A 12,318-nucleotide genomic window follows, 5' to 3' on the forward strand; every position below is an offset into this window, starting at 1 on the left:
GCTCTAACTGTGATTGTAATATGAATATGCACTAAAAAGGCCAAATCCAATATTCAAAAAAGGAATAGCTCATGTTAAACAAGAAGCTTACATATAGTTGAATTATTGTATTTGTCATTAGCATAAAAGTTTGTAATGAACTATTGTTGAAAAACTAAAAAACATTATCTTCGCTTAAGTGAAACCAAGGTGAGTTTTCATGGGTTGAGTTAGATTGGGTTAGGGATTTCTCAATTCAAGAATATCAAGTTGAGTTGAAAAATATCTTAAACCCGACCTAATTCAGCCCATGCTTATTCCTACTTGTTGGTAAACTAAAGTATTGGTAACACAAAAAGATATAATTAGAGCCAAAACTCCTAGATTTTGATTTTTTTTTTTTTTTTGGTTGAAAACTATACTAACCTCACATAGGTCACAAGTTTGAGTTCAAGAATCAGCCTATCCAAAAGAAAAAAAGAAAAAAAAAATTAGGGTAAGATTGCCTATCAATCAGTTCTTACAAACTCTACAAAAGTCAAAATTTTGTATACTGAGTACGACATACAAGGTATAAGAAAATGACAAATAACTCCAAAAGTCCTCCTAAAATTTGTGATAAGCATGTAGACGTAACAAAATCCTTTTTTTGTCTTAGAGAAAATATATTTTTGTGAACTAACCAAATCTGATTAAGCCTAATTTACCCTTGCTTATCAATAAAATTCCTATTTTTCTCTTAAGTTGTGGTAATTAAAATGTGATAAAATCCTTTTTTTGCCTTTGAGTTATCATATTTTTATGGACTAACCGATCCTTATTTAAACGATAATGTTCCTAATTTACCCTATGTTTATTGATGAAATTCCTCTTTTACCTTTGAGTTATTTTATTTTACCACAAAAATTAAGAACATTTAAAATTGTGGTCAGAAATCTACTACTTACTACTAGAATCCCTCCCTCCCCTTAAGTACTAGGTGTAAACTTGTAATGGGCAAGTACATTTACACTTAAAACAGTTTTTTTTTTTTTTGGATGAATACACTTAAAATAGTTGGGTAAGCATGAAATATTGATTTTTTTTTTCTTGCATTTTTTTAGGATAAGCATGAAATATAGATTTTTTTTTTCTTGCATTTTTTTTAGGTCTGTCAGACAACAGACCTAAAATAAAAAAAAATTAATGTCATTAAGTCTCAAAACTCATTTTCATAAGAGTCCCTTCTCTTACGTCTGGCATTTAATTTTTTGCCCATTATAAAAATCAAGTTGTGCATTCAGCATCTAGCTTGTAATGTGTGGAACATTTGCATACACATGAATCAATTAATGTGCGATGGTAGCACATGACTTTAAAATATAATCCCACTGACATGTTAAATAACGAGATTATATAATTTTTTATTTATTTCATTTCTAAAACGAAATTATTTCTTCTCCAAAAAAAAAAAAAAAACGAAATTATTAAATATTATATAAATATAGATCTTCGTAGTTACATATATGATAAATCATATGTCAAGAATTTTAAAGTTGATTAATTGACCTTTATTAGTAATTTAATTTCAACAGAAATGTTTAAGTTAAAATTTACACTCTTCCAACTATATATTACATTAGATCTAAAAGAGTGGAGTGCGGAGTGCAGAGGGTTGAGATTGCAGAGCAAGAGGTCGGCTATATTATATTGACAAAAAGACACTGACACCGTCTCAACATAAAAATGGTAATTTTGGTAGTTTTGATGACATTACATTACACTTTGCTTGCGCTGGTGCTGGTCCCACTGCAATCATAGATGGAGTTCCTAGGAAAGAATACTAATGGGTCGATTCTATTCAATACTAACGATTCTATTCAATACTAATTCGCAGCTACACGTCGCATCCGACTGATATTAATCTATTACTATTTTACCTCTTGCAAACTGCAGTCTTAATTTTTAATTTATTTTTCTTCTTCAAAATAGGTATTGGGGGAAGATGATGAAAAAATGAATTTCAACACACACAATAAAAAATATTATTATTATTGAGCTATCACTTAAATTCCAATCTCCCATTTTTAGGCCTAAATTTGATCTTAATTAATTTATGATTTGAGATCTAATTTAGTATTTCAAATCACAAAAATGATCAATTTGGTATGAAAATTTTAAATAACCACGTGAGTTCCAAGATTTTTGTTTTTACAAAAAGTATTGACGATAGATGAAGAGTAATGCTACATATAGCCATAAACTATTTTATAATATTTTTATAAATTGTTATTGTGACCAACTTCTTACTGGTTCTCATTCTTAGTTTTTATCCCATATTTTGTTTATAGTCAATATTTAGGGAAAATTTAGATTTCGAAGTTCAATTGTTAGTTCAGGAACCCATCTCTATAAATTAATTGTCATGGATACTGGTCTAGCCCAATACTTTTTCGGCCCATCAGATTTTTAGCCCATACAAATTCTTTAGTGTCCACTTTTTTATTCCTCTAAAAATAACCTTATTATACAATTCAAAATTATTTAACAACAAAACTTCTCAAAAATATAAAAAAAAAAGTTAATAAGATTAAAAAAAAAAGAGTTTTTCTACTCTCACAACAAAATGTCACAATATTTTCAAAACAAGTGAGGTTTCAACTCATCATAGGTAAAATAATAATAATAAAAATTTATTGGAACCACTACAACTCAAAAACAATAGTGAAAGTGTTATGAGGTTTTTTTTTTTTTTTTTTTTTTGAGAATTAAGTGTTATGAGGTTTTGATTAATAACGAACTATAACTACTTGATATGACCATTTAAAAATGATATATATATATTTATTTATTTTTAAAAAGGAAAAGTTTATAAACACAAGCATGATATTTAACATGCCCGCGTAAACGCTTCCAAGGCTATGGCATGGATGCATGCATATTGCCTAGGAAACATTTTGTATTCAAATTTTCTTCACTCAACTATTGATTTTTTTTTTTAAATCCCATTAATATATATATATATATATATATATATGTATATAAAACAGAGTCAGTACCTCTGATATTTTTCAAGACATGTGTGGGATTTTTTTTTTTTTTATATAAAAAAAAAAAAAAAAAAAAAAAAAAAAAAACAAATTTGTATTACTCTATACTATTTTTATATTGGTTACCAATTTGGGAGTTTTCTTAGCTCTCACTTTATCTCTTTCCGCCAACATATAAATCCCCCTAACATTCAACCCCCTTACCAGACACGGACTCCGCGTTTCGTAGTAATACAAATCAATAGCGTATTTTTCTTCTTCATCTTCAAAAAGGAAAATTCCCAAAACGCTTTGAATCGAGACCATGGACAAGAACGTAGAGAAAATGCAGGTCCGTAAGAATTACCGGAATCTCTGGCACACCGACCTCATGTCCACCATCCGAGCCGATACTCCTTGTATGAACACAATTTGCTCTCACCTTAAATTTTTATTTTTGAGTAATTCTTGTTGTTCTGTTTGGTTGTTGAGGAAAAATGCTAGAAAATAAAAAATAAAAAAGAAAATTTGGATATGAACGATGGAAACTGATACAATTCGACTGTTTGGATTCGTTCGAGTTTTTGTTTTCCTCATGGATAATTATCATTTCTTTCATATTTGGACTCTGTTTGGTTACTGTGAAAATTATAATGCTGTTTTTCAGTCGTTTAGTCCAAATTTTTTATTAATAAAAACTATGTTTGATTTTTTTTTTCTTTTTTAAAATTGTGTTTGATTTGTGAGTAATATTCTGTTTGGTTGTGGAGAAAATCCTGGAAAAGATTAAGAGAATTGGATTTTGAGTTTCAAACGTATTTCTTTAATATTTCGACTCTGTTTGGCTACCGAGAAAATCATAGGATTGTTTAATTTTCATTCGTTTAGTCCAGATTTTTTATTATTAAAAACTATGTTTAATTCTTCTGCCTCATTTTTTTTTTTTAAATTGTTTTTTATTTGTGAGTAATATTCTGTTTGGTTGGGGAGAAAATGCTAGAAAAGAGAAAGAGAATTCTATATTTAAGTTTCAAATGTTCTCTTAAATTTCTTTAATATTTGGACTCTGTTTGGTTACCGAGAAAATCACATGATGGTTAATTTTCATTTGTTTAGTCCAGATTTTTTATTATTAAAAACTATGTTTAATTCTTCTGCCTCATTTTTTTTTAAATTGTTTTTTTATTTGTGAGTAATGTTCTGTTTGGTTGGGGAGAAAATGCTGGAAAAGAGAAGATAATTGGATTTTGAGTTTCAAAAGTTCTCTTAACGTATTTCTTTAATATTTGGACTCTGTTTGGTTACTGAGAAAAAGATAGGATTTTTTTTTTTAATATAAATTAATTTTGAGTAATATTCTGTTTGGTTGGGGAGAAAATGCTGGAAAAGAGAAAGAGAATTGGATATTTGAGCTCCAAATGCTCTCTTAACGTAATTGGCTTCGTTCTAGTGATATTAGTTTTCATTTCTTTCATATTTGAACTCTGTTTGGGTACTGAGAAAATCATACAATGGTTGATGCTGTTTTTGATTCGTTTAGTCAAGATTTTTGATTACTTTAATTTTTTTTCTTTATTGTTTTTGATTTGCTGAAAATTCTAGGATTGGCTGCTGAGAAAACGCAAGAAAAGAAAAGAAAATTCAACATTTGCGTCTTAGGACTCAGTTTTCTGTTTTTACCTTAAAATAGAAGAAAAAAGATGATCTCATGACCACCATTGTAGAAAATATTTTATATTAATTGTTCATTATTTCTGTTTTTTCCTTTTGTCTTTTGAAATTAGGACTCTGTTTAATTACTGAAAAATTTTTAAAAAATTTAAAAAAAAAAGAAGGAAAAAGAAGAAGAGAATATTGAATTTCATTATGCTATTTGACTGGGTCCATTTTTTTTCCCCAATAATTTTATAGGCACAACTCAATGCAAGAGTGAGATTTTATGAGAAATTTTGGGCTCTTGTAGCAGAGCTCTTTTTTTTTTTTTTTTTTACTTGGGGCTCAGTTGAGATCAGATTCACAGTTGTGCTTGTACATGAGGTTTTGTTTTTAAAGTCAAAATGGAGAGATCAAGCTGATATAATATTTTATTGCTGAGGCCTGAGATGTATTTAAAAGAAAGAAAGAAAGGATGTATTGAGTCTTAAAAAATAACTATGATGTGCCTATTAAAATTGCTTGGTTGTTGATCGGCTATGTGAGTGGCAGAATGGGTAACTGATTTTCTCTGTTTTGTCATAATATCGTTCCTGTTGCTGGGAAAGAAAACATTGGAAACTTGATTTTTTGAATGTTAGAGTTTCTACTCAACTAATCCAATTTCAATCTATTGGTGTAGCTTGAAAAAGATGGTAATTAGATGTGGAATTTAATTTTCCCTTTCCCCTCAGAGATCAAATAGGCAGTCCATTTTTTGATAATTTTTCATTTCTTAAGTTACATTTGATTACTGATCGAGTTGCTTATGTGTTGTTTGATATGCAGATTGTTGCTTTGCAGTATGGTGGTAAGTGTTATTAACTTGATGCATTTTTTTGCTTTGTCTATGTTTTACTGGTCATTGTTATGGTGTGTGTATATATAGAGAGGTGATTTTGTGGTTGACTTGTGCAGATGAAGGGGTTCTCTGTGATTACTCTTTCTGTTTTTCTTTTATAAACCTTTTGTTTGGATACAAACTTTGGAAAGAGGCCCTCCTCTTCTCCCTCTAAAAAAACCAGGACGAAGAACTATACGTTAAACCAAACTAAGTGTATATAAATATATTCAAACTATGTTATGGTATTCATAATTGTTCAATTATATTGATTGTTTAAATTGGAAGTTGGATTGATTATTATTGAACTCTTCTGTATAAGTAGCTTTTATTATTATTATTATTAGTCTAACGTAGTGCTCCATTAACATGGATAATAAGGAAGATACAGTTTATAGAGCAGTGTGTTAAAGTACCAAATAAACTTTTTTTGAGGGAAAATGCTTATCACATATCTATTGAGTTACCTAGAGATTAGTCTCAATGAAGCGTTTAATAAAGAGAGTTTCAGCTAAAGATGATCTGACCTTGTTATTTGCTATTTATTTTTATGTAATGCTCACTGCCATGGAAAAAATGCAATTGCTCCTCTCTTGTTTATTTTTTTTTACTTTTTATTGAGAATTATTAAGAGATTATCTTCTATTTTGGGTGTGGCCTATCTAATTTTCCTTTTTTATATGATAGCGCTCCTTGTGCTTCTTACTTGCTACGCAAACGAGCTCTTTATAATGATATGTCAAGGTAATTAGTGGCAGTTCTTCCTTGGATTTTTCATTTAACAAGAATCAAAGTGAACTTGCCGTAATTCCTTTTTCTTCTATGTCATAGATACACATGCTGTGCTGGTTATATGCCATGCAGTGGTCGGTGTGGAGAAAGTCGGTGCCCTGAATTTTGTCTTTGCACTGAGGTATTTCAGTTATTTAATTCTTCCATTTATGTGTTTGTGGTAATCAACTAATCATAATTAAAATTAAAAAGAAAAAAAGCCAACGAGTTTTGGCTCAAATTACACTTCTTTCTCCAAGAAGAGTTGTAATTTGAGCCAAAATTCACTGAGTGTGTAGTAATAATTAAAAAAAACAGGGAGATGGTTAGGTACATGGTCTCCCTTCTGCACTCTATAAATCATTAATTTGCATGTGTGTTTTCTTCACTTTGTTCAGGTTTTCCTTTGCTTTGGAAATTCAGTAGCCTCAACACGCTTTCTGTTGCAAGATGAGTTTAATATACAGACAACCCAATGTGATAACTGCATTATTGTACTTCCTCTCTCTTTTCCCATGAATATCTATGATTCTATGCGTACTCACTCTGCTTCTTTATCATCTACACTTGTTTTTCACATGACACATTGCCTTCTTTGCAGGGATTTATGTTCTGCCTCCAACAACTTGCATGCATATTTTCCTTAGTAGCTTGTATTGTTGGAAGTGATGAACTTCGAGAAGCTTCGCAGGTCTTGAACATTTTGGCTGATTTGACTTATTGCACGTAAGGCCTTAAATAATGCGCCCTTTTGAAATCAATTGGCCCAGAGACATGAAATGATGAAATCCTGTACTGATACTTTTATTTGATTTGTTTCTGCAGGGTTTGTGCATGTATGCAGGTATGCAATAAATTAAACAAAGTGCATTTGAAAACCGTATATCACATGAGCATCATATAATTTTTAGCTGATGGATGGCACAATTAAGAATGTTGTCGGACCTGCTATAGATTATCCATTCCCTTATTACACGTCTTGGGTTGTAGTGGTGGAAAAGCCTTGGCTGTAAGCTAGTGAACATCAAATCATGTCCCAGAGTAATAGTAAAAACCAATGTTACTCAGATTGGGACCCAGAGATGGTTGGTTCTTAGTTATCTGGTTCCTTTATTGATCTTGTGATAGTTACAAAAATTTTGGAGGGGGGATTTAAACCTTGATTCTCCTCATAAAGGATAAGAGGTTATGCCATTGAGCTAAAAAGCTCTTGGCAGTTATCTGGTTCCTTTTCTGTGTGTGTATTAGATAGAATTTTTTATTTTTTTATTTTTTTAATTGTGGGTTTTGGAGTTCAAAGTTTTGTGACATGTTTACTTAATTTGTTTCTAATGCAGACCCAGCACAAGATTGAAATGGATAAAAGAGATGGCAACTTTGGGCCACAACCAATGATGGCAGTACCACCAGTCCAGCAGATGTCACGTTTCAATCAGCCGACTCCTCCACCGGTTGGATATCCATCCCAACCAGCATATGGGCAGCCTTACGGCTATCCCCCACCCCCTCAAGCTCAAGGTTACCCTCCTGCAGGTTATCCTCAACCTGCTCCTGCCTATACTCTTAACCGCTAGTGATTTGGACTGTGATGCCTGTGTCTCTGCTATAGTAAAATCTCACCTCCAATGTCTATATCTGCCTTTTGATGCCGCTTTCTCCCAAATATATTTCTGTATGTGGACATTTTTCAACTTCCTAATATTTCAGTGTCTATTTGGTTTCATTAATGGCATTGAACTATGTTATAGAGGGAAAATTATTAGTTTACATTTACCATATCTAGTGCATTCCACAAAACCTGAGTGTTGTATACATATTGGATCTAACCTTGCAATATTGTCATCACATCCAATTCGCACAATATCTCATCTTAAAGTGTACCAGCATGGTATTCTATTCTCATGGAGGAGAAATTGAATTTGTACCTTTATAGTCCACAAACTATCAATTTCTCAAACCATTAAGATCTATTGTGATCTTAATTCAAGATACCACTACATCTATTCACATCTCGTGTACTACTTAGCATTTATTTCCAACTCTTAACTGCTTGGCACACACCAAAATTTTGCTGCATCAAAAAAAAAAAAAAAATAGCATTATTTGAGTAGGAGCGCATCCCATTAACACATGCATTTCAAAGCTTATTTGATCAAAAGCAAAGTGCACATTACAATATAATGCATCACCCATTTTACTTATTCTTATTTGAGCATGTGATATACCTTACCATTGTCATTTATTCCAAACAATACATGCACGACAACATAATCACACAATCATGTGATAAGGTGCATAATCATACATCACCAAGTTGATTAATTCCAAAATAATATGTGAATTAATCTCATACATCAACACACCATAAGTTACTTCATTTCACTCTTGTTATTGCATGTGAAATATACAATTCATAAGGGTGGCATGTTATTTTTACAATTTACCGCATTAAATTCAATTATCATATATATTTCAATTATCAATTTTATGGCTCTAAATTCACCAAAAAAATAGAGCACATCCAAATACGTGGAAAAAAAGTGAACTTAGTATTTTATGTATCTCAAGACAGATTAATGTGGTTTCCATAATTTTCTACTACCATATAACAGGTACAAAGAAAATCATGGTAAATACTAAATTCATCATGTACCCAAAATTTCGGAAAAATTCACCAGAGGACGCTGTCCGTGTATACATATTGAATGGTGTGGTCTAATCATCACACAATTTTCCAACTTTTAGAAATTTTCTATAATTTTATTCATTTTTTTTTTCACTAAAAATTAAATCATAGAAAATTACAAAACACCATCCAAAAATCTGGAAAAAAAAAAAAAAAAAAAAACTTTAATCATGCCTTCTTTTGTGCGTATGAGCATGAGAATACAGACTCATATTTTTCTTATATTTTACAGATTTTCTTTAAAAAGTTTTACCTTCTCTAAGCAGGTGTATGTGTAGCAATAGCTTTCCTTAATTCTACATATTTTTCTTATTTTACCTAATTTTTCATTGATTTTCCTTAATTTCTACTTATTTGACTAATTTTTCTTTTGTATGAGGTCACTCTCACAGTCTCACTCCCAGAGGAGTGCAGAAAAAATGGGAGGTCTGTCGGAATTTTCATATGCCTTCACTTGTGTGAGTAGTATTTTCATAGACTTTTTTCGATTAAAAAAAAATTATTTTTCAAAAAATTCCCAAAAAGTACTACAGAATGAGAAGATCGTATTGGTCAAAACATGAGGTCAATCAGACATCAATCTCCGGCGGCTTCAAGTGGGCGTGACCCGCCTTTGGTTCATCCCTAACCTTTCAACCTAGGTTTTTTTTAGAAAACCAATCCGTTGATCCATATTTGCACCTTCATATCTCACTCGTTCAACCTCTGATTAAGCTGATTCTTTCGCCATGTGAAAGATATTTGATTTAACTACATGTTAGGATCAAGAATCAACAAAAATATTAATATTTCATAGAGACATTTAAACTTGAAAATGCCTACTGGCAACATTCAAACACAAACTTCAAAAATTCATCTCTCTCCCGTACTCATCCAAAAGACTTCCCATTTTTGCCTATGGTCTCCTAGTGTTGGAAAACATAGTTTTGCATCTCATACAAAGTGGAAGTAATATAAGATCTACTTCATTCATGAGAGATAACATACAACTTTTAATTTTAGAACAAAGAATAGAAAGCGTACCTTGATGTAGTGAAAATTAAAAACAAGAAGTAGATTGTATCTTGAGAAGACCTTCAATCTACATGCCAATTCCACATGGTGCCCAAGATGTGTGGTTTCTTAATTAGTTCTTATGTACATTTTTTCATTTTGGAAAAGTGTATTCTAAAGATGTTACAAAGAAAATTGTTTTTTCTTCTTTTAATCATAAGTATGCTTTAATTGCTAAGGAAGTTACTTTATTTAATAACTCTTATTAAATAAACAACTGATTATATAATTGGGTTAGCCTTTTGGGCCAGCACAATTGGGTTTTAGTGTGTGGCTTGAGATGGGATCAAAGGGACAAATAAGGATCTAGCTCCAATGGGTTTCGGGCTTCCATAAACTTTTGATAGTCCCAAAATTATCATTAATTATACAACAAGTTCCACCAGGGAAATATAGTTGCATTCTAGGCCTTATTAATAAATTATATCTCAAGAATCTAATATAATATCATTTGACCCCTCCATGAAATATTCATAGTGAACAAAATCATAATAAATTGTCACTTTGTAAACAACTATTTTATTTCTTGAGTACCTGGTTTAATATTTTAGTTATTCCTATATTTTATGAAATCTAATTTCATTATATATAAACTTTAGTAACTCTTTACTAAAGTAGCCGGTCTTGAATAACTAGTTCTCATTAAACTTATTTCAAAGGGATATTTTGTGTCTCTATAGAAAGAGATTATGGATTTTATCTTGAGAATATGTGTTCTCTCAACATTATGTGTGGTTACCCAATATACCGAGGTTGTAACTGTTAAATTAGATCTCACTTCTGATAGATCAAAGCAACATTTCATGATTAGATTCACAATCCTCTCAGTATTAAGAGTCTATGAAATTAGAAGTCGTGAGATTTATTATTTAGGTGACAATTGTTAATTGAATAATTAATCTTACAACGGTCCAGTTAAATGCGTCTCACACACTTAAGACATATCAACTAGAAATCTCTACTTTCATGATCAAAACAAACCATCTTAGTTGACATGTTATAGTCTTCGCAAATGAAACAAAGGTATCACCAGAAACTCGCCAATGGTGAAAAAACTAATCTGTCAAAAATCTAACAATGGTGAATTTTAACGGTTCATTCATCCTAGGGTCTGGAAAGAGCCACTTGGCTTTGATACTAATGAATAAAAGTATATTAACATGTCCTCGTATGAAAAACTAAGTTGTGTTGTTTAAACAACAAAACACGTATTTTCATAATATTTTTTCACTTACACGTATTTCTACAATACTTAAATAACGTTACTAAAATAATATTACCAAACGAGCCTACCTATCAACTATTGCAAAAGTGTGTCCAACACTAATGGGATATAATCCCATGTGGCGTGCTTTTTTGCACCATAATTCAAGCCATATTCTACAAATCTCCCCCCTAGCTTGAATTCTATCAAGCCTAACAAACGAAATTTGTAGACCACCAAATACAAATCCTTAACAAGTCTCCACCTTGACAAGACATCTCTCAAGCCACAAATGCAAAGCACTAAATCAAATTAGAGCCTTACCAAAAGAACAAAGTGCCAATTATCCAAAACTACTTCTAAATGTGCCAATAGATGCCAAATGCACCCGAAGATGATGTATAGTAATCAGCTTGATTTTTCCCCTATACTTTAAAACCAAAAAAATTAGCTCAATCTGAACAACCATGCCATTGCTGCACCCACACCTTTGCGAACATTTATACACCATTGCAACCCACTAACTGAGAGAGAAGGGAGAGTGCAAAGAGAGAACTCGTGGATTTCTGATGCGAGAGAGATAAAGAGCGAGTGAACGAATAAAATAACCAAGTTTATTTTTGCATCTTGAGCTAAAGTAACATCTATTTTTAGATGATACTATAACAATGTGTATTGTTATCTCAGTGTTGGATAGGGTAATGTAGAGGGAGTTTTGGTGTTTTTTTTTTTGCTGCATTGCATTACCCATTGGGGATGCTCTAACTAGTAGATAAGCTAATTAAAGTCAACAAGACTTTAGTAACGGCATTACTTTTACCAGTGTAATGATAAGTGGTATCTAGAATAATGATAAAAGTTAACAGAACCATATGATTTTTGTTCAAATGAACACACTATACTTAATGAGATAATGAGTCTGCATTTTTTATTTCAGAATTGATATTACATTTTTTTTTTTTCTGTGGAATGGAAAAACTTAATCTAATCTAATTTATATGTTGTGGGTCCAGCTCGATTTTGTGGCAAGAGAGTCACGTAATGGAAAACTCCTATTAGAAATAGGAGACCACAGGAGTTCCAA

The 12,318-nt window shown here is 31.3% G+C and overlaps 1 protein-coding gene across 2 annotated transcripts; it reads left to right on the top strand.

Annotated features, from left to right (window-relative positions):
- Positions 1-3,129: 3,129 nt before the first annotated feature.
- LOC115983265 lies at positions 3,130-8,152 on the top strand. 2 transcript variants are annotated; one of them, XM_031105909.1, is made up of 8 exons: positions 3,130-3,406; positions 5,469-5,490; positions 6,208-6,264; positions 6,352-6,433; positions 6,690-6,785; positions 6,893-7,017; positions 7,117-7,129; positions 7,623-8,152. In XM_031105909.1, the coding sequence occupies exons 1-8, from the start codon at positions 3,313-3,315 to the stop codon at positions 7,863-7,865; spliced, it is 732 nt and encodes a 243-aa protein (XP_030961769.1). In that variant the 5' UTR covers positions 3,130-3,312; the 3' UTR covers positions 7,866-8,152. The 2 variants fall into 2 exon arrangements, with proteins under 2 accessions (XP_030961769.1, XP_030961768.1); XM_031105908.1 differs by having other exon boundaries at positions 3,132-3,406; positions 7,117-7,135; positions 7,629-8,152.
- Positions 8,153-12,318: the final 4,166 nt, after the last annotated feature.

The sequence above is a fragment of the Quercus lobata genome, chromosome 4, assembly GCF_001633185.2.
Source record: "Quercus lobata isolate SW786 chromosome 4, ValleyOak3.0 Primary Assembly, whole genome shotgun sequence".
Lineage (NCBI taxonomy): Eukaryota > Viridiplantae > Streptophyta > Magnoliopsida > Fagales > Fagaceae > Quercus > Quercus lobata.